Raw genomic sequence first — 23,103 nt, forward strand, 5'->3', positions numbered from 1 at the left:
AGAAGTGACTCGCTGGCCCTGCAGTCACAACGCAAGTTCAGGATATAACACAGGGCTCCTGTAGAAGCATGGCTCGGCTCAGACTCCAAGGCCACAAGCTGGGGATGGGGACAAGATGAGGGCACGTTTTGCCATTGGTCGTCAGGGGCCTGAGCAGGCACAAAAGGCACCGCCTTCTTCACATGTCTCCTGGTCTTGCGTCTTCCATTGTCTCTTCTTCATTGTCCTAACGACTCTCAGAGCATTTCTTATTTTTATTTATTTTTTTGAGGCAGAGTCTTGCTCTGTTGCCCAGGCTGTAGTGCAGTGGTGCGATCTTGGCACCTCTGCCTCCTGGGTTCAAGTGATTCTCCTGCCTCAGCCTCCCTAGTAGCTGAGATTACAGATGCCCACCACCGTGCTTGGCTAATTTTTGTATTTTTAGCAGAGACAGGGTTTCACCATGTTGGCCAGGCTGGTCTCGAACTCCTGACCTCAGATGATCTGCCCGCCTCAGCCTCCCAAAGTGCTGAGATTACAGGTGTGAGCCACCACACCCGGCCTACAGAGCATTTCTTCAAAATTGACTGAAACGGTGTCTCTTTGGTGAATGTGCTTAGAAGCCAGTGCTCGTGACAGTAGCTCTAACACTCCTTGCCAGGTGGTGCCCACCCGATAAGGGCCTAGGGGACCGTCCCTGGGCCAGCCCGCCTGTCTCTGGCTGCTGCTTCCTCCCTCCTCCCTTCCCAGCCTCACTGCCTGTTTTTGTTTCTTTTGCTTTTTTATTTCAGATTTTCCTGAGCTACACGGAGGCCGGCTCCAGCTTCGTGTTTGGGGAGGTGCTGGTCAAGGATGTCTTTGCCTTTCAGGTCAGCTTGACTCAGGGTCCCGGAGGCCTTTAGCAGCCGCTGCCCAGCGCCTCCAGCTAGAGGGGAGTCTGGGCACGGTGGGTTTCCAGGTGGAGGGGAGGGGTCCTGTGAGCAGATGTTGCTGTACTGGGAAACTGGCGAAGCTTAAGCCTGGGGCCCTGGGAGGGGCCCAGCAATGTGCGCCTCATGAGATGTGTTTTGCTATATTTTGTAAAATTTGCAAAAGTAAGATATTTCCGTGTGCTTTTCCTTAGAGATGAACCTCCAGATTATAGAATTACTGAGTGGCGGAGGATAAGAAGTGGGGGGAGGGGCCATGGGGATAGCTCCCGCTGAGACTTGAGCCCCTGAAGTCTGCAGAGACTCTGGGCCTAGGACGAGCGGTTTCCGGGACGGCTTAGGCTCCCGCGATCCTCTCAGGCGCTCCTCCTTCAGGGCTCCTCACGGGCCACCTCTGCCAGGAAGCCAGCCCTTATTAGTCCAGCGACGACAGCTCCCTCCTCTGTGTCCTCCTAGACGTAGGATCCCGCTTTCCCTCCCTCCCTCCCTGCCTCCGTCCGTCCGTCCTTCCTTTCCTTCATCGATTGTGTATATACGGCACTGCAAAATATTACAGGGGAAATGAAGATAAAGACACTGTTCTGTCTCAAAGAGCTTATTGTCTAATGGCGGAGCGCCAACCCTGATTTAAAAACAGAGCAGCCTGTGCCCGGGATGCTGTGGGGGGACCCGCTTCACTGTTCTGGGAGGGGCCTTCACTGTTCTGGGAGGGGCCGTGGTTGTGTTTCTTTTTCCACAGTTAACTGTTTAAGCACCGAAATGTCTTGTTTAGTAAGAACTCTAGCGGAGCCCTCCTCTGCCTGCCTTACACTCAAATTGTCTAAGACCCTGAGGCTTGCTCTAGGCTTAAGCTCCACTTGCTAGGCAAAAGAGAGAGAGAGAGGCCTGGGGCCCCACTCACCCAGTAGCTGGCCCCAGTTTTCTGCCACCGATGCATGGCACCGAGAGGGAAATCAGGGCAGCCCCCTCTGGTACATCCAGGACCACCATCACCGTGGAGCTGCTATGCAAGACCCTATGTATGCAGGCCACTGTTCCCAAAGCCTCCCCACCCTCCTGGGGGTGTTGGACGCAGAAGACTTTTGGCCTAAGCCATGGACTTGGCTATGGACTTCTGGGCTGGCGTTGAGCCAGGTCATGAGTTCAGACCCTCCTGCCTACCCCTGACCCTGACCTCTGGCGAGTTCTCCTAGCGTCTGTTGTGCCAGCAGACTCCCTGGGGAATGTCCAGTCTAACCTTGTCAGCCCTAAGAAGAAAGTGGGGGGCTAGGTTCCTGTCTTCTCTGAAGTCTTCTTGCCCCCCTGGGCGAATTTGCCCATCATGTTTTCTGAGACCAGTTCTGCATAGGGAGAATATTGGGAGGGGCAGCCTCTGTCAGTTCCAAAAAGGCTCCTAATACCATATTCCTTTAGGGTGACAGGCACTACTCCCTCACCTTGGCATAATCAATGCGGGGGTACCCAAGGTTTCAGAAAAGAGCAGTAAGATCTGCTTCAGGGTGAATTCCCATGTCCGCCCAAGCAGGGAGGTTCCCACAGCTTCTCACACTTTAAAACACACACACCCGGCCGGGTGCGGTGGCTCACACCTGTAATCCCAGCACTTTGGGAGGCCAAGGTGGGTGGATCACCTGAGGTCAGGAATTCGAGAACAGCCTGACCAACATGGAGAAACACCGTCTCTCCTAAATACAAAATTAGCTGGGCGTGGTGGTGCACGGTAATCCCAGCTGCTAGGGAGGCAGAGGCAGGAGACTCACTTGAACCCGGGAGGTGGAGGTTGCGGTGAGCAGAGATCGAACCATTGCACTCCAGCCAGGGCAACAAGAGTGAAACTGTCTCAAAAAAAAAAAAAAAACATACACCCGACACTCTGCAGTTCAACCCAGCAGGCAGCTGGGTTCAAGTGTAATAATGGAGAAGCCTGAGGAGTACCTATAGGAGAGATTGTTCTAATAAGGGACTGTGAGGAAGACTCCTGGAGGAGGTGGCATTTGACATGGAGTTTAGGACAGAAGAGATTTGGACACACGGAGCTAGGCAGGAAGAGGAAATGGGATGGGCAAAGCATGGAGGTGAGAACGTGCTGGCATGTCCCCGGTGCAGGGCGCAGTTCAGTGGATGGGCGTATAAGCTGTTTCCCAAAGGGAAATGACAGCCTTGTTAGCTCATGGCTGAGCGGGCCATGCGGCTGCTCTCCGCCGGAGCCCCCAGCCCACGTCTCTCCTGCGTCATTGCTGGGCTGGCCTCTGTGTCTGGCCCCTGGCCACATTAGCTGTGTCTCCTCACATCCTGCCTCCCTTTCTGGAAGGATGTGTGCATACCTGCTGCTCGCATCACTCCGAATCACCCTTTAGAATCATGGGTTCCTGGACCGTGCGCACCGGGAGGAAGCTCAGTGGTGTTTGGACCTCCCTTTTGTATTACGGGTGGTCCAGCCAAGCCCCAGAGAGGAGCAGTGAGCTGGCCCGCGGTGGCGCAGTGAGTTAGGGCAGAGCCAGAACTAGACCCCTCCACTGGACTTCCGGTTAAGGAATGTATTCTTCCTCACACTATCCTCGGAAATCAGTGGCCTCATGTCTCTCCTCCAAACACAAAAAGCACTCTGAATAACAAAAATGATCATTTACAAATGTGTCAATTAGGCCAGGCACGGTAGCTCCTGCCCGTAGTCCCGGTACTTTGGGAGCCTGAGGTGGTCAGATCACTTGAGTTCAGGAGTTTGAGACCAGCCTGGCCAATATGGTGAAACCCCATCTCTACTAAAAATATAAAAATTAGCCAGGCGTGGTGGCAGACACTTGTAATTCCAGCTACTCAGGAGGCTGAGGCAGGAGAATGACTTGAACCCACGAGGCGGAGGTTGCAGTGAGCAGATATGGCACCACTGCATTCCAGCCCAGGCAACACAGTAAGACTCCATCCCTCAAAAAGAAAATAACCGTAAAATAAAAATGTGTCAGTGGTGGCAAAAAACTTTGAAGTTGAATGTTCAGTTAAGACAGAAACAATAGTGGGGTGGGCTTATCATTGACCAGCATTTCCCAGACAAACACTGTAGTTTCCTGGCCCCTGGGAGGCCCTATCCTCTGGACAAATTCCTGGACAGTATATCGGCTGATGCCCCATCCTTAGCAATGCCGGAAAAGATGCATGGCAAATGTTGAGAAAGAATTCTCTTTCTCACTAACCACAACATTGTATTCAGCCTCCGCACCCGCTGTATCACACCCATATGCTTGGGATTTGCCCTCGAGGTAGGGCTGACCCGAACAGAAGACTCAGGAGTTCTCTCTATTCTTTCTGTGAATCACACAGACCTAGTCCAAGGCCTTTGGCCAATTTCAGCTTGGGGAAGTCTTCTCTGAGCGCACTCAGATTTTCAGAATCCAAGCTGCTTCCTGCTGGCCATGGTCCAGCTGCTCTCTTCTGAGGGAAAATGAAGCCTCTCCCCAGGGCTGCTTCAGCCCTCAGCCTGCCCTGGGCTGGAGTCCGGCACAGTGGACGTGGCCGTGGCAGTCACCCCTCGGCTGTGTCAGCCGGATTAGTCTTCCCACCTTGGCTCCGTCTCCCTCCTAGTAACTTCCCACCCGCATGAGCACACCCGCCGTGTCTGGGTGACCCGGGAGCACACTCTCATTCTTTTCACTATTGTTCTAGCCTCTGGAACCCGCACCCACTACCAAGCTCAGCAGTGCTGCTCACATTTTCTCTGGAGGAACCCCTAGGGTCAAGGAAAATGTCTTCATCTCCTGAGAGTTTTGGGGTGCCTGACACAGACTATGCAATCCCCAGTGGTCAAGAGTGCCAAATTTTGTACATACACACACACACACACGCACACACAAATACGCACTAAGATCAAATAAGGACCAAAAGGTATCACTGGGTTTGGTAATTAAGGGGTAACCGGTAACTTTAGTGAGCGCGGATTTCGGTGTAGGGAATGGGACTCAGTGAAGCCTGGGGTGGGATGGCTGAAAGAAGGGAGACGGGACCACCGAGGTAGGAGGCATCTTGTTGAAAACCCGGGATCCAGGCAGAGATGGGCATGAGGGGCAGAGTGCTCAGGCCATTCTGGGTGAAGGATGGCACAAACAGGAAGTCAGGAGGCGTAGCTAGGGGACAGCCAGAAACGCAGCTGCTCTGTCCTTGGAGACGAGTCCCTTCCGCTTTCTGGTGGTCGGCAGTGTACACTGCAGCTGCTGCCCCGAGCATCTTCCATCTTAGGGTTTTTTGTGGTTCACCGTGGCCTGGGGCTGGTGACAGGGCACGGTCTACAGTGGTCAGACCTTGGGGTCTGGGGACATGAGGGTTTGCCCAGACAGCCTTAGGAAGTCGGCAGGAGCCCTGGCTCAGCTTCCCCCAGGGAGAGGAGGAAGCAGGCCGTGTCCTTAGTGGGTTTTGTCCGGCCTTCAAAGCCTGTTTCCTGGCCAGGTGATGAAGTCTGCTCAGAGCCTCTAATCTAGGCTCTAGGGCCGTGGTTGTCAGAGTGTGGTGTCCAGGTCAGCTGCACCAGCAGCATCTGGAAAGGCCAAACATCAGGCCCCACCCTAGACCTATTCAGTCCAAAATATTCCGAGCACATTTTCAGAGGATGCTTCTGGTCCATGTGCTGACAACCACTGGCCAGAAAGAGCTAGATTTCCTTCTTCCTTGAGTTATGGTACGAGCAGGACCCACCTGCAAAGCCATTTCTACAAGGCAGTGGTCTGGACTTACTTGGGTCTTCCTTGAAGGGGGCTGCCTTAGTCCATCCAGGAGGCCATGATGAAAACCGTAGACTGGGTGGCTTACAAGCAACAGAAATGTATTTCCCACACTTCTAGAGGCTAGCAGTCTGAGATCGGGTGCCCGCAAGGTTGAGTTCTGTTGAGGCCCACTTTGCCCTCTACCCACTTGCTTGTCTGTGTCCTCACATGGTAAGAGAGGTGAGGGAGCTCTCCGGAGCCTCTTTTATTTTTTATTTTTATTTTTTCGAGATAGGATCTCACTCTGTTGTCCAGGCTGGAGTGCAGCAGTGTGATCACTGTTCATTGCAGCCTCCATCTCCTGGGCTCAAGTGATCCTCCTGCCTCAGCCTCCAGATTAGCTGGGACTACAGTTGCATGCCACCATGCCCAGCTAATTTTTTTGATTTTTAGTAGAGACAGGGTCTCACTATGTTGCCCAGGTTGGTCTTGAACTAAGTTCAAGGGATCCTCCGGCCTCAGCCTCCCGAAGTGCTGGGATTATAGGCATGAGCCACTGTGCCTGGCATGGGACCTCTTTTATAAGGGCACGGATCCCATTCATGAGGGCTCCACCCTCATAACCTAATCACTCCAAAGGCTCCACCTCCTAATAGCATCACCTAGGGAATTAGGTTTCAGTATATGAATTTGGGGGGACACAGATATTCAGTTTCCAGCAGGGATGCATGCTGCCCCTAAAGGCAGAGAAATAAAACTCCAGGACTGTTCCCAGGGCAGACCTCCCGAGGGGCATGGCAGGAGCTTGGCATCGTGCCTGGTGGCTGGGCGGTACGTCTGCCTCTTTGCTGGTGTATGACCTTAGGCGGGTAGCCAAGATCTCACAGCCTCTGTGTGCCCATTTGTGAAGTGGGGACAGTTACATCCACCACAGCTGCTGTGAGGATTGATGAGTCCCCACACGTTAGGGACCTGGCCCAGAGCAGGCCCTCGTGGTTGGCGCACAGTGGAACTTACCGGCACTTGCCTCCACCTTCCATAGCAGCACTGCCTTGAGCTGCCCGCCCTGTTCTTCTGCCATCTCACATTCTGCCAGGGAGCGCCCCAGAGCTGTTTCCTGGGCTGAGATGGCATTGGCTGCAGGGACCTTATTTAGTATTCTATCCTACCTTAGAAAATTGGGGCCCCTCTCCTCCCTAGACAGTCCCCACTTAATCCAAAACATAGCCTCTTCCACCATCAGTCTCCATCTCACAGACAGAAAATCTCTTTTGATTGCTGGCAGGAGAAGGTCCCAGTGCTGCAGTGGGGTCCCAATGTCCCGGGCACTCTCCTCCCTGGCGCGGGCCATCCCTGCAGGCCTGCCAGTCTCTCTCGGGACCCACTGGACAAGCAGTCTAGACGGTGCGTGACCCTCTCTGCCTCTCAGTCCCAGGAGTGGTGGAATGATGTCATCACACCCGAGCTGGACGTGTTTCTAGCCCCAGGCAGGAGGGGGGTCATGGGCCAGGAGAAGGGTTTCTTTGAGCCAGTTCTGGCGTTCTCTGTCAGGTGACTTGCCCACCTCAGTGAAGTTGGTGACAGATGACAGCAGAGCAAGTCCAGATACCGCCTGCAGCATTGGTCTGGGAAGGGACGGGAGAAAGAAAAGGCCTCAGCAGAGCTTGCTTCCCAGCCGCCTGGGGCAGAATCTCCATTCTCTTCAGGGGCCATTCTGTAGTCCCAGTTCACTTTGAACTAGAGCCTAAATTTGGTTGCTCAAGACTCTCCCTCCTTAAAACACAAAAGCAGCTCTTGCGGGGCCCTCAGCAGAGTCCAGCGGTGAGCGCAGCGCTGCGTCTTGCAAGGACTGTCCATGCCTGCGATCTCTCCTTCCTCATGCGCCCCTTCCACCTTGGCTCGCTGACATCAGCCTCGGTCCCCACCCTTCCTCTGACACTGCTCTCACCCAGATCACGGGCGCCTCCAGGTGGCTAAGTCCCAGGGGTCTGGCTCAGTCCTTACCTTTCCAGAGTTCTGTGATGCACCTGACACAGCTGCCAGTGACTTTCCCTTCTTGAACAGCTGCCCTTCTGTTTCCATCCCGCCTTTTTAGATGGAGTTTCGCTCTTGTTGCCCAGGCTGGAGTGCAATGGCGCAATCTCGGGTCACTGCAGCCTCTGCCTCCCAGGTTCAAGCAATCCTCCTGTCTCAGCCTCCTGAGTAGCTGGGATTACAGGTGCCCACCACTACACCTGGCTAATTTTTGTGTTTTTAGTAGAGACGGGGTTTCGCCATGTTGGCCAGGCTGGTCTTGAACTCCTGACCTCAGGTGATCAGCCTGCCTTGGCCATTGGCTATTTCTTTGTCTCCTTCACAGGCACCTCCTTCCGCTCTCAGCCTTCTCTGACACACTGAGCACAGGGCCTCCTTAGCCCCTGCTCTTTTCACCGGGTGATTTCCACAGTGAATTGCACCCACCAGCCACCTCAGCCTGTACCACTACTACGTCTTCTTCTTGTTCTTCTTCTTTTTTTTTAACAGGGTCTCATTCTGTCACCCCAGGCTGCAGTGCAGTGTCGTGATGTTGGCTCACTGCAACCTCCCCCTCCTGGGTTCAAGTGATTCTCGTGCCTCAGCCTCCCGAGTAGCCAGGATTACAGGCACCTACCACCACACCCGACTTTATTTTTATTTTTATTTTTATTAGAGATGGGGTTTCACCATGTTGGCCAGTCTGGTCTTGAACCCTTGACCTCAAATGATTTGCCCACCTCAGCCTCTCGAAGTGCTGGGATTACAGGTGTGAGCCACCATATGGAGTCTCACTCTGTTGTCTGGGCTGTAGTGCAGTGCCATGATCCTGACTCACTGCAGCCTCCAATTCCTGGAATCCAGTGATCCTCCTGCTTCAGACTCCAGAGCAGTTGGAACCACATGCGTGTGCCACCATGCCCAGCTACTAAAAAAAAAAAATTGTGTAGAGATGGGGGCCTTGGTTTGTTTCCCAGGCTGGTCTCAAACTCCTGAACTCAAGCAATCCTCCTGCCTCAGCCTCCTACAGTGCTGGGATCACAGGTGTGAGCCACCACGCTGGGCCGACCTGTACTTCTTATGAAAGAGTCCCAAGCCAAGGCCTGGCCCAGATCTCCTCTCAGCTCCCGACCCTTTTATCCAGCTGCCCACTTGATATTCCACAGGCATCCCAAATTCAAAGTTCAAAACCAAACTGATTTTCCCACAAACCACTCCTGCCTATACTCTTTCCCTTGAGAAATGTCCACCTATTATTGAAAATTATAGGAACAGCTGGGCACAGTGGCTCACACCTGTAATATCAACCGTTTGGGAGAATGAGGCAGGCAGATTACTTTAGGTCAGGCGTTCAAGACCAGCCTGGCCAACATGGTGAAACTTTGTCTCTAATAAAAATACAAAAATTAGCTGGGTGTGGCAGCTGGCACCTGTAAGCCCAGCTACTTGGGAGGCTGAGGCAGGAGAATCACTTGAATCTGGGAGCAGAGGCTGCAGTGAGCTGAGATCAAGCCACTGCACTCCAGCCTGGGTAACACAGTGACACTCTATCTAAAAAAAAAAAAAAAAAAAAAAATTATAGGAACAGGTAAGAAATTCATACATAAAGAAAAAAGAAAACAAATTCTCCATAGCCCCAGCACATAGAAACAAGCCCTTTGACTATTTGGTAGTGCTTCTTTCTATAATTTGAATATTCCAGTTTTCCCTCTTAACGTTGTAGCTTAAGAATGCTCCCATGCTATTACCAGTTCTGCATGACGATTGTAAACTGTTGGGAACACATGACACAGAACAGAGCAAACATTCCAACCTGAAAGGGAATAAGGTAAAAAATAACCTTCCTCTCATCCCTGGCCCCAAGGCACCCAGTTCCCTCCACAAGGCACCTGCTGTTGCTGGCCTCCTGCACATTCTTCTAATGATCCCCGCGCCCATACAAGATCACACACAATGCCCCTACATGTTTTTGGAGAGGTAGGGGATCTTACTATGTTCCCCAGCCTGGCCTTGACCTCCTGGGCTCAAGCAATCGACTTGCCTCAGCTCTCCTGGGGAGCTGGGATTATACTCACATGCCACAATGCACAGCTACGTCCCACCCCTTTTGAAACCTCCATAACAGCATAGCATACACTCTTGTGGTCCACCTTCCCTTTTTGCATTTAACAGTATGTCTTGGAATCTGTCCACAACTCCCCATAGAGACCTTCCACATTCTTGTTTCCTGAACTTTAGTGTGCTGGTGTCTGTCTGGATCGTAGGTGATGAAACTAGTCCCCCACTAACAGACCTCTCCGTTTTTGCCAGTTCGTTGTTAAAAATCAGACTGCAGTAAAGAAAGACCAGGGTGCAGAAAAGCAACCTCCTTTTCCATGGGCCTAGAAAGGAGGGAGTGGGTGTGAGAGAAATTCTGAAGGGAGAATGCCTAAGCCCTGGAGTGAAGGAAGACGGGCGTTTAGCCGGGTATTAATCATAGGAAGCGGGGTGATGGGAGGAGATGCTGGCTTGGGTCCATGATGAGCGGAAGTGGAACACCAGAACGACGCGGGTTCCCTCATTCACGCCCAAAATGCGGGAGAGAGGTTAAGGCCAGAGTCTGAGGCCAAGAATTGAGCTCATGGAGAAGGATGCACACTGTCACCCTCACAACACCCCTCAGATGTGGGCATTTTACCCCCATTTTAGAGACAAAGAAGCAGGAGATAAAACCGGTGCACTCAGGCCCCACCCCACCACAGCACGGGCCTACCTGTGTGAGGAGAGAGAGGACGGTCTGGTGGCTGTCACTATTTACAGGGGATCTGAGAGGACAAGGCTGCCTCCAAAGAGGGCCTGCAAGTGGAATAGCTGGGGCTTCATGCACCGGTCCCAGAGCATCTTCCCGGGTCCTGGCAGGCCTCTGAGGGGCAAGGCCTGTGAGGGAGTGGGCTGCCTGGGGTCTCCTGGGCCCTGCCTGGCACCCTGGCTCCTGCCTGCCTCTAACCTGGAGTCCTGTGCTCTCCCTCCTGGCAGGTTCTGCCCATCATCATCTTCTTCAGCTGTGTCATATCAGTTCTCTACCACGTGGGTCTCATGCAGTGGGTGATCCTGAAGGTGAGTTCTCAGTGCCCATGACCTGGGCTCTCCCAGAGTCACCAGCTCGCAGGGTTCACACTCTCCCAGAATGCATTGCTCCCAGAGCCCAAACCTCCCCAGATACACTGCTCCCCAAGCCCACACCCTTCCAGAATCCCGTACTCCCAGCACCTATACCTTCCCAGAACTCCCAGTTCCCAAGTTCCACACGTTTCTGGAATCCCTTGTTCCTGAGGCCCACACCTACCCAGAACCCCCTGCTTTTAGAGTTCACACCTTCCTAGGATCCTTTGCTCCTGAGGTCCACAGCTTCCCAGAATCCCCCACTCTTAGAGTTCACACCTTCCTAGAAGCCTTTGCTCCTGAGGTCCACAGCTTCCCAAAATCCCCCACTCTTAGAGTTCACACATTCCTAGAATCCTTTGCTTCTGAGGTCTACACCTTCCAAGAATCCCCTGCTCTTAGAGTTCACACCTTCCTAGAATCCTTTGCTCCTGCGGTCCACAGCTTCCCAGAATCCCCCACTCTTAGAGTTCACACCTTCCTAGAAGCCTTTGCTCCTAAGGTCCACAGCTTCCCAGAATCCCCTGCTCTTAGAGTTCACACCTTCCTAGAAGCCTTTGCTCCTGAGGCCCATACCTTCCCTGAACCCCCTGCTTCCAGGATCCTCCCCCTTGCAGAATTTAGTACTGACCAAATATCCTTTCCCAGGGTCTCCTGTCATGATACTAAGGAGAAATAGCACCAAAGTCTGATGTGGTCTTTGCTGGAGGAAAGGTTGCAGTTTTGAGGCTGCATTGAGAAGGTGTAGAGGGGAAAAGGAATTTATAGCAAAAAGATATTAAGAGACTGTTGTAGTGGGCCATATTGGCCAGACTTAGCTAGTATAAATGTCAAATCTTGTGCTTATGTTCATAAAATCTGCTGCACAAAACCAGGATGTAGGAGACAGCATTGGACAGCATTGGATAGCATTGGGCCTGGCAAAAGATTCTGAGGTTTTAGCTGATTGAGCTCAGAATAAATCAGCAATATCCGAAGGCTGCCAGAAATGCAAAAACAACCTGTGATTATTGTCCTCATTCATTTTCTATGCTGTAACAGAATATCACAGACTGGGCAATTTATAAAGAAAAGAGATTTATTTGGCTCATGGTTCTGGAGGCTGGGAAGTCCAAGAGCATGGCTCTGACATCTGGTAAGGGACGTCTTGCTGTGTCATAACATGGTGGAAGGGCGGAAGGCAGAGTGAGCACATGAGACACAGAGAGATCAGGGCCGAACTTACCCTTTTTATCAGGAGTTCACTCCCATGATAACCAAACTACTCCTGCAGTAACAGCATTAATCCATTGATGTGGCAGAGCCTTCATGACCTGATCACCTCCTAAAGGTCATGCTTCTCAACATTGTTACAATGGCAATCAAATACCTTTTTTTTTTTTTTTTTTTTACTTTGACAATCAAATTTCAACATGAGTTTTGGTGGGGATATTCAAACCGTTAGCAGTTATGTTAAGAGCACAGACTGCATAGCATAAAGGAGGTGATTACTCCCAGATCTGGAGAATGTGTTCAACCAAGAGGCTATGACAAACTGAACTATAAGCAGGAGAGTGAAAGGGCCTGAAGCCATACCCTCTACAGAATGGCTTCAGGAGTAATGAATGAGGAGCCTGAAGAAGAGGAAGTGAGGGGTGGGACAGCTGTATACGAATACTTACAGAAGGGAGTTTAGGGAAGGGGCAGCCTGAGAGGCACCAGCAGTGGAGGGAATTCCAGGAAAGCAGATTTCATCTTGATGAAAAAGAAGAGCTTTCTGTTGGGCATGGTGGCTCACACCTGTAATCTCAGCACTTTGGGAGGCCAAGGCAGGTGGACCACCTGAACTCAGGAGTTTGAGACCAGCCTGGCTAACATGGTGAAACCTCGTCTCTACTAAAAACACAAAAATTAGCTGGGTATGGTGGCATGTGCCTATAATCCCAGCTACTTGGAAGACTGAGGCAGGAGAGTTGCTTGAAACCTGGGAGGCAGAGGTTGCAGTGAGCTGAGATTGTGCCCCTGCATCTAGCCTGGGTGACAGAATGAGGCTCTGTCAAAGAAAGAGAGGGGGGTGGGGGTGGAGGGAGGGAGAAGGAGAGGGGGAGGGGGGAGAGGAGGGGAGGGGGAGGGGGGGAGAGGAGGGGAGGGGGAGAGGAGGGGAGGGGGAGGGGAAAGCAAAGCTAGGCTTTCTAGTACAGTGTTTCCCAAAACCTTTTCCACAAAACTCTAGTTCCACAGCATGTTAATAAATGTTACCAGGTAAAGGTAGCCTGATCTCGTGGTCGAATAATTTGGGGAAACTAGGCTAGATATCATGCTACCCAAATTTAAACAGGTTTAATGCAGGACTTATCAGAACCTTTACTAAACTAATGTGTATTGGTAATCTCCAAGGGGTGTGTGTGTGTCTGTGTCTGTGTCTGTGTGTGCAATTCCCAATTCTCAAATATATTTGGCTGGGAAATCCTTTCTGTATTCCTGTGGTGGAATGGGTGGCTTTGGGAAGTGGTGAGCCATCAATAAAGGTGTGGAAGGAGAAGATAAATGGACCTTTTGGGAAAATGCAGGTGAGGGGTCCTACACTGGACTGGGAGTTGGAAGAAAGATGGATGAGCCCTTCCACTCTAGCCCCCTCTGACTCTGGGGTTTGCTGACATCAGCCCACAAAGAACACTCTGCTTCCTCCTAGATTGCCTGGCTGATGCAAGTCACCATGGGCACCACAGCCACTGAGACCCTGAGTGTGGCTGGAAACATCTTTGTGAGCCAGGTGGGTACGGCAGCCTCCTGCCCTCATGCTCATCAGCAGCTTCCACAAAGCGGGCAGGTGCCCTGGGTCTCCAGGGCTCTGATTCAGTCTGAGGAAGAGCCATTGGAACTTCTCCCAGGGTCATCAAAGGCTGCTGGCCCAGGGATGCCTGGGTCACGCCAAGGAGGATGTCACCTGTCTGACTTCTCACCACTCTAACCCTAGGCAGTCTTCATCACCCCAAAGACTCACAAATCCTACAGATAGAGTCCAGTTTCTTATTTTATACGTGAAGAAACAGGCTCAGGGTGTGGGAATCCCTTGGCCAGGATCCCACACATATAAGCCACAGGTTCGAATCCAGGTTTTCTTCTTCCTGATCAGAGTTTTTTCTACTGCATCATTTTGTCTTTTCTGTTCTCTCTCTTTCTGAAAATGTGTTTTCGAAAGTAAATGTGACTCTGAAAGCACCCTCAGCGCTGAGTCCCTTTCAGAGAGCCCGATCCCCCTGAGGATGGCCCGCTGGAGACTCTGCCAGGGTCTGTCCCGGCCCATCGGCCTAACGTTTGAGTCACCAAGAGACACACTTGTCAAAAGATGCCATATTTCATTGGACACTTTAGGAAGCTTTGGAGAATATTTGTATCTTTTTTTGCTATGGTGCAAGTGTGTTGATTTCAAAGTTTTTTTCTGGTTGTTTTTTGTTTCGTTTTATCTTGTTTTTAGCCAATGAAGATAGAGATGCTCTCAGATAACTGTCACAAAAATCCCTTAAGGTGTTCAAAATGAGGCAAAAGAGGAAAACAATATTAAAATGCAAAGCAGTTATTTTATATGAAAGGCTGCAAATGTGTTCTGTGTGTTTTGCTGGGAAAATATGTAGGTGAAGGTGACGTTGGGTGATGCGAAGCGCTGCCAAGGTAAATTCGCTCCAGACGAGCTGTTGATCAAGCTGACCCAGGTGCCTGGGTCTGCGCCTCATTTCCCGCAAGAGGAGGGGATGGGGAGCCTTCAGGGGTCAGCGGCTCATTTCAACCTCTCTGTATGTGGCGGGCCTGGCCCTCTCCTCTTGTCCGTCCACACTCCCTCCCTGCGGGATCACATTAGCCTATGGCTTTAAATGCTTTCAGTGTCTCCCAGGTCTGCTCTGCACTCCTGACCTCCCACGAGCTCAGGACTGACAGGCCAACCGGCCCCTTGACCGTTCACTTGGAGATCTAAGGGGTGTCTCACATTAAGACACTAAGTCCAAACAACCAGAACTGTTGCTCCCCTCCCCCATCACCCCTCCCCGTCTCAAGCCCTTCCCCTTGGCAAGTGGGAACACCTTCCACAGGATCCTTCAGGCAGAACAGCCTCTCTAGTAGCTGGGATTACAGGCGCGAGCCACCGTGCTCGGCTGATTTTTATATTTTTGGTAGAGATGGGATTTCACCATGTTGGCCAGGCTGGTGTCGAACTCCTGACCACAGGTGATAGGCCCGCCTTGGCCTCCTAAAGTGCTGAGATTACAGGCGTGAGGCACCAGGCCTGGCCCACTCAGTTTTAAACACCCCTGACCAGTAGGCATTCTCACACGTATCTTCATAGCTTTCATCACCATCTAAAATGGCATTGCTTACCTGCTTGGTTCCTTGTTGATTATCTGTGTTCTCCCACCACCGCTAAAGCCCTCCTTCCGCCCTCCACTGCTCCCAGGGTGTAAGCCCCATGAAGGCAGGGACTTTATCTTGTTGACCCTATGTTCCTATTCTGTAGAACAGTGCCTGGAACACAGTAGGCGCTCAATAACTAGTTACTGAGTGAATAACGAAGGGCTTCAGGCTGCCCAGATGCCCAGAAATGCACCCCCCATCCAATGCCCCAGCCCCTTACTTTTCAGCCACCCCCGTGGCTGCAGGACAGCTTAGACCTGCTCCCCGTCCCTCTGCATGAGCAGGCGTCACTCCTGGAACCCCTCTGAGCCTCTTTTGCTCTCCTGGAAAATAGAGATGCCCACTTCTATCTCAGAAGGTTGTGAGTAATGAAGGTGACGTGCTTAGTGGGGTGCCTGGCTCGTGGCAGGCCGATGACACAGGGCGGGGGATGGGGGTCCTTCCGCAGGCCATGCTGAGGTTCAGAGAGGCTCAGCCACGCACAGACCCTGGTCCTCACCCCATCCTGCTGCCTGTTGCCACGGGACTCCCAGGTGCTCGCTGTGACCTGTGGAGGTGGAGGGTGTGCCCTACCGCCCCCGCCCTGCTTGTCTGACATCTTTCCTGTTTGCAGACCGAGGCTCCGTTACTGATCCGGCCCTACTTGGCAGACATGACACTCTCTGAAATCCACGTTGTCATGACCGGAGGCTACGCCACCATTGCGGGCAGCCTGCTGGGCGCCTACATCTCCTTTGGGGTAAGTAGAGCCCTCCTTCTGCTTGGCTTTGTTGAGGACCTGAAGCCCATCTTTGTGGGAGCCCCACACAGCACCTGGCCGGAGCAGGCTTTGGATCTTCTCTCTTGGGCCTGCTCTGCTGACGAGAGGAACGGCTTCCCCTGAGCCAGGCAGGCCCGGTGGGCTGGACCATTTGCTCAAGTTTCGCACATGGTCACCTAGGGCAAAGCATCCCGGTGTTCTGTTTACTGAGTGCATTCTAGGTCCCAGGCAATATGCTAGGGTTTTAATATCCCCATTTCCAGAGGAGAAAATTGAGGCTCAAGTGTAAGTGAGATGCCCAAACCCAGATCTGTCTGACTGCAAAGTTCATCTCATTTCTCCAGTCTCACACCTGGACTGGCCCTAGAGATCTGTCCCCTCCTCCCCTTCCCCACACTCTCTCTGGGCTCAGGTCCTGCCTCTGCCCTTAAATTGTTGCCTATGCAGTTTACACAGCACAAAGCATTTGTAGGTCAAATTCCAGTGGTGTGAATTAGGCCCTTAAAGCAATCTCAATGCTACTGCATGGCAGGCAGAGAAGAATGTTCAAATGCATCCCCTGCAAAATGCCCAGTAATAATGCTTTACATTCGTAAAACACCTTGTGCTTTCACAGGCAAATCTTCAAAGGTCTCAATTTTATTTCCTTAACTGTCAAAGAAATTCTTGCTTATTGCAGAAGTGAATACGTTTTTAAATCTCTTTCTTAACCCCACTTCCCACAGGTGACTGCTTTTATTTATTGATTTATTAATGTAATTTTGTTTACCAACCAGGCTGGAGTGCCGTGGTTCAATCTTGGCTCATTGCAGCCTCCAACTCCCTGGTTCAGGTGATTCTCCTGCTTCAGCCTCCTGAATAGCTGGGATTACAGGCACGAGCCACCATGCCCAGCTAAATTTTTTTTTTATTTTTAGTAGAGATGGGGTTTCACCATGTTGGCCAGGATGGTCTCGATCTCCTGACCTCGTGTTCTGCCCACCTCAGCCTCCCAAAGTGCTGGGATTACAGGCGTGAACCACCATGCCCAGCCCGGTAACTGCTTTTAATAGCTTAGAACGGCTGTTCTCAAAGTGGGGTCCATGGACCAGCATAGTCAGCATCACGTGAGAACTTGTTAAAAATGCAGATTCTTCGGCCCAGCCCAGACCTGTTGAATCAGAAACGATGGGTGAGGCCAAGGCGGGTGGATCATCACCTGAGGTCAGGAGTTTGAGACCAGCCCAGCCAACATGGAGAAACCCTGTCTCTACTCAAAATACAAAAAAAATAGCTGGCCATGGTGGTGGGTGCCTATAATCCCAGCTACTTGGGAGGCTGAAGCAGGAGAGTCGCTTAAAACCAGGAGGCAGAGGTTGCAGTGAGCTGAGATCGTGCCACTGCATTCCAGCCTGGGCGACAGAGTGAGACTCTGTCTCATAAAAAAAAAAAAAAAGAAAAGGAAAGAAAAGAAACAGTGGGGTTGGGACCAGCATGGTGCGTGGCAGCAAGCCTCATAGGTGATTCTGACGCTCATTCAATTTGAGACCCACGGACCTAAAATGTCATTCCAAATCTTTCTGTGTAAGTAGTCTTTTAGGTATACACGCCTGAGTACTCACATACTTTCTTTTATTTATTTATTTTTTTAAATAAAAGATGAGAATCATTGATCAAGAGAAAATAGCTCATAAATTATAAAAAGATATTCAAGCTCACCGTTGTTTAAAGGAATTAAGACAATAATAATAACTTATCTTTCTTCTAAGTGATATGCAACCCTTTACGTGTCTCCAAATGGCAGAGTGTGGTACTCACCCACTCATGATGAGAGTTTAATTTACTGTAACCTTGCTGGTGAACACCTATCAGTCAATTTATTTTTTATTTATTTTATTATAGATACAATATTTTATTATTTTTATTATATATCACTTTTAAATTTTTATTTATATAATACAATATTATATTTTTATTATATAGATCACTTAAAATATTTCATTTATTTTTTCCTTTTTAACTTCCCACATGACACCAACATATATTTATATATATATATATATATATATATATATATAGAGACAGAGTCTCCCTCTGTTACTCAAGGTGGAGTACAGTGGTGCGATCACAGCTCACCATAGCCTCAAACTCCTGGGCTCAAGCAATCCTCCCACCTCAGCCTCCTGAGTAGCTGGGACTACATATGTGAGCCACCACCTCTGGCTATTTTTTCTTTTTTTCAGTAGAGATGCGGTCTTGCTATGTTGCCCAGGCTGGTCTTAAACTGGGCTTAAGCAATCCTCCCACCTTGGCCTCCCAAAATATTAGGAATATAGGCATGAGCCATTGCACTCAGCTTCAGTCACTTCAGAAATACTCGTTCCCTTTGATCCAGCTAGAAAGATTGTGATATAGGGATATTCTCACAAATGTTCAAGAAATGCAAAATTTCAACATTATTTGCAAAAGCAACAAAACTGGAGAGCCTAAATGCCCAGCAGTACAGTCACGAGCTGGGTAAGTTGCTGCCAAAAGGCGGTGGCATTTAGCGTGAAAGCGAGGTGGCCTGTGCATGTTTACTGGAGGGTGATCCTGCCCTGCCTTCGCTCCCCCCCACAAGGCTTTCTGGATGTTGTGTGTGGTGGGGGGTGACCACAGAGTGACCTACACTGTCCCCTTCTGCAGTCCCAAATTCCACCTGTCTCTCTCATCTCTGTCCCTGGGGATGACCAGGGATGGGTGAAAGGGCAGCCAGCCTGCCCCTCAGCCTCTCCTTCACTCCAGACACCTGGGCCACACCAAGAACCTCACTGTCTCTACCTCCCACAGAGCTGTCTGGCAGGGCCGGCTGTTGCATGACTTTTCAAGAAGTCCCCCTGTGCTCAGGGGCTTTGGATTCTGGGGGGGGCGCCCTCCCATCTAGAATTCTAGAGACTCTCATCTGGTTTCCACCTGTCTCGCTGAGGCCTAGAAAGGGCTCATTAGAGCTGGTGCACTCCCCACCACCGATTGTTTTTGGAAGTGTAGGGGCCAAGGGAAATTTCCCCTACACCCTCTGAAGGTCACTGAAAACTCAACTCACAAAAGGCAGATTAACAGGAGGAAGGCACACAAATTTATTTAATATATACACACGCGAGCCTTCAAAACGAAGACCCGAAGATACAGGGAAAATCGTCCATTTTTATGCTCAGGTTCAACAAAGCATGGACAGCCGCATAGAAATAGAATTGGACAGAGTGTGATCTAATACTAATGGACCCAGTGGAGGAGAAACAGCCAAGCCCGTCTGTCTAGACTGTTCTTGGCTCTCTGAGCGTGCATTTGTTCCTTTGGCGTGTGGGGCAAGATCGTCGCTGGAAGGGGGCCTTGTGACCTCCACTCAGACAAGGAAGGTAGATAATTTCTTTATGGCCAGTTTTACCCAGAAAGGCAGAGGGAAGGTAGAACACTGTTTTAGGCATTGTGGCTGGCTTTGGGTAAAAGAGCTTCTGGTCTCCAGGCCCTGCCTTGGGGAAGAGGAATTCTGGTTTCTGTGGCTAGCCTTGGGGAAGAATTGGACTGAAAGACGGGAGAGCAGGAGAGAATAACTTCTTCCGAGGCTGCTTCTGAACCCTTCATTTTTGGGTATTGTTTTCAGAGTCTCAACAGAAGGAATTTGATGTTTCAAAAATGGAAACCCAAAACTTTGCTCCTGAAACTTTTTTCATGACAGGGTATTGGGGGAGGGGATGCCGTACTATTTTCAGAACTCAGGGCTTTAAATGTCTTAACCTGGCTCTGGTCCCTTCAGCCAACGAAAAGAATAACCCTGGTGTTCTTCCTAGTCATTACTTAGAACTTAAACACTGGAAGAACGCTTGCCCATTTCCACAGTCCGGCTTAAGACTCAGCCCTCCTTCCTTCCCTTTCTCAGGCAAAAGTCCAGGCCCAGCCCTGGGCAGTCTGGCTTCCCCATTGGCGGGGCCTGGGTACCCATGTCCCTTTACCTACACAGAATGGGCAGAGGCAGCCAGGATCAGCCCTAGGGGCCCTTGAGCCTCCACTCACGGTCTCTGGTTTGGAAGCCCCAGGCTACAACCATAGCTGGCCCAGAGGAAAAGCGCCTAACAGCCTATCAAACCTTCCTTCCCTTCAATCTCTGCATCTGCCCTAGTCTTGTCTCCGGTGCAGCTCTCTTCTGCCCCCACCTGGCTCATAACAGTCACTGCACCACCCCTGCAAGGCACTCCCTCCTTTAACTTCCTTCCACAGTCAGTCAGTTCCTCCGTATCTTTGGTTCTGCCCTCAGCCCCTGAATCCCAGAAGGGTCTTTCTTGCTCTTTCTTCCAAGCTCCCAGATTCTTTTTTTTTCTTTGAGACAGAGTCTCCCTCTGTCACCCAGGCTGGAGTGCAGCGGCTCGATCTCGGCTCACTACAACCTCCACCTCACAGGCTGAAGCAATTCTCCTGCCTGTCTCCCAAGTAGCTGGGATTACAGGGCCCACCATCACGCCCAGCTAAATTTTGTATTTTTAGTAGAGACAGGGTTTTACCATGTTGGCCAGGCTGGCCTTGAACTCCTGACCTCAGGTGATCCGCCCATCCCGGCCTCCCAAACTGCTGGGATTACAGGCATGAGCCACTCACTATGCCTGGCTTCCAAGTCCCAGATTCATAAGACCACTTTGTAGCTCAATTTCTGGCTCCTTTCTTCACAGATCCCTCCTATTGCTAATATCTGGATATTTCTAGACCTCACTGTCCAAAACAGTAGCCACCAACCACACATGACTATTGAGCACTTGAAATGTGGCTAGTCATACTCAAAAAAATTTTAAGATATTTTATTAATTTGTAGTTTTTATTTTGTCATCCATATTGATAATTTTATATTGATTACATGGGTGGAAAGAAAATATTTAGGATATATTGTGTTAAATAAAACATTATTAAAATTAATTTAACTTATTTTTTTTTTCCTTTTTAAAATGTGGCTACTAGGCTGGGCGCATGGCTCATGCCTGTAATTCTAGTACTTTGGGAGGCCAAGGCAGGAGGATGACTGAAGCCAGGAGCTTGAGACCAGCATGGGCAACATAGGGAGACCCCATCTCTACAAAAAATTGAAAAATAAAAAATTAGCTGGGCATGGTGGCACACATCTATAGTCCCAGGTATTCGGGAGGCTGAAGCAGGAGGATCACTTGAGCCCAGGAGGTCGAGGATATAGTGAGCCATGATCATGCCATTACACTCCAGCCTGGGACAAGTGAGACCCTTTGGGTCAGAGAGAGAAGGGCCATGGGCAGGCGTGGGCCCTGGGATGCTAGGATGGAAGGCTCTCCTCACCAGGTGCCTGGGAGGCAGGGCTGGGGAACGTCACAGAGTGGAGTAGCTGGCAGTGGGGAGGTGGGTGTGGGCTGGCCCAGTGCCCAGGGAGCCCTGCCTGTGCAGGACTCAGCCCTTTCCATGATGAGCTGGCAACTACCAGCTGCAGCATTTGAGGCAGTGACCACAACTGGCTCACCCAGGGGACAGTGTCCAGGAACGTGACAACTGCAGGGTGTGTTCCCTGCTGTGACTCAGGTTTACAAACCAGATGTGATCTACAAGTCAGAGGAAGGGGCAGGGTCCTGACTGGTGGAAGGAAAATCCCAGGATTCCAGGTGTGGCGCCATCCCAGCTAGGGCTGGGCAACTGAGGAGGAAGCAGGTGAAGTCCCAAAGCCCCGCCCAGAAAGTTCAGAAAGGACACCTGACCCAAGTGGGCTTCATCTAGCAAAAGGCAGGGGCCCAGGCTTGTGTGCCCAGTGTCCACACAGGGCCCTGGCGAGGTATCAGGCTGCTGCCAATTCTTGTTCATGTTTTAAGGGGTTTTGTTGGTGCTTAAAAAGAAACAACTGGGGTTTAGAAAAAAAGGACACAAGACCTGGGATTCAGAGCCTGAGAGGGTCTCCAGCCTGGCTTCTCAGCAGCAGGCCTGGCACTTCCCTGAGATGGTAATGAGGGGCCCTCACGTTCTGTTCTCTGCTTTTTTTTTTGAGACAAAGTCTCACTCTGTCACCCAGGCTGGAGTACAGTGGTGTGATCTCAGCTCACTGCAACCTCTGCCTTCTGTGTTCAAGTAATTCTTGTGCTTCAGCTTCCCAAGTAGGTAGGATTACAGGTGTGTGCCATCATGCCAGGCTAATTTTTGTATTTTTAGTAAGGGTGGAGTTTCACCATGTTGGCCAGGCTGGTCTCGAACTCCTGACCTCAAATGATCCATCCCGCTTCGGCCTCCCAAAATCCTGGGATTACAGGTGTGAGCCACCACGCCCAGCCTCCCCTCTGCTTTCATCAGCCTGAGTGTCTATCTTCAACTTACTTCTCTCCACCTTTTTCTTTTTATTTAACACTTGAGAAGACAGTTGGCTTATTACAAACTTTAAGACGAAAACATCTATTTTACTTTTTTTTTCTTTCTTTTTTTGTGAGACAAAGTCTCACCTGTTGACCAGGCTGGAGTGCAGTGGTGTGATCTTGGCTCGCTGCCAGCTCCGCCTCCTGAGTTCAAGCAATTCTCCTGCCTCAGCCTCCCAAGTGGCTGGGACTACAGGCACACGCCACCATGCCCAGCTAATTTTTGCATTTTTGGTAGAGATGGAGTTTCACCATGTTGGCCAGGATGATCTCCATCTCTTGACCTTGTGATCTACCCGCCTAGACCTCCCAAAGTGCTGGGATTACAGGCGTGAGCCACTGCGCCCGGCCGATTTTACTTTTTTGTTTATTAAAAAAATATATTGCTGTGGACGTTTTGAAAGATACCAAAATGCAGAAAGAAAACAATATTGGCCAGGCGTGGTGGCTCACACCTGTAATCCCAGCACTTTGGGAAGCTGAAGCAGGTGGATCACGAGGTCAGGAGTTTGAGACCAGCCTGACCAACACGGTAAAACCCCATCTCTACTAAAATTAAAAAATTAGCCATGCGTGGTGGTGCTCATCTGTAATCCCAGCTACTCTGGAGGCTGAGGCAGGAGAATTGCTTAAACCCTGGAGGTGGAGGTTGCAGTGAGCTGAGATTGTGCCACTGCTCTCCAGCCTGGGTGACAGAGCAAGACTCCGTCTCAGGAAAAAAAAAAAAAAAAAAAAAGACAGAAAAGAGAAAAGAAAATCACCCTTGGCCCCACCAGCCAGGGACAGTGAATTCATTGGCATTTCGGTGTATTTTTTCTGCTCTTTCTGTGCATCAGTTTGGA

General features: G+C 50.7%; 1 protein-coding gene across 1 annotated transcript in view; it reads left to right on the top strand.

The window, feature by feature from the left end:
• The window catches only part of SLC28A1 (solute carrier family 28 member 1), a 51,055-nt gene that overhangs the window by 16,268 nt on the left and 11,684 nt on the right, over positions 1–23,103 (top strand). The window contains exons 5-8 of the mRNA XM_012448947.2: positions 771–848; positions 10,628–10,708; positions 13,425–13,505; positions 15,753–15,878. Coding sequence (XP_012304370.2) covers positions 771–848; positions 10,628–10,708; positions 13,425–13,505; positions 15,753–15,878 — 366 coding nt within the window. The remainder of the gene's footprint in view (positions 1–770; positions 849–10,627; positions 10,709–13,424; positions 13,506–15,752; positions 15,879–23,103) is intronic.

The sequence above is a fragment of the Aotus nancymaae genome, unplaced genomic scaffold (genome assembly GCF_030222135.1).
Source record: "Aotus nancymaae isolate 86718 unplaced genomic scaffold, 86718_ANA_hifiasm-v0.15.2.pri h1tg000064l_0, whole genome shotgun sequence".
Lineage (NCBI taxonomy): Eukaryota > Metazoa > Chordata > Mammalia > Primates > Aotidae > Aotus > Aotus nancymaae.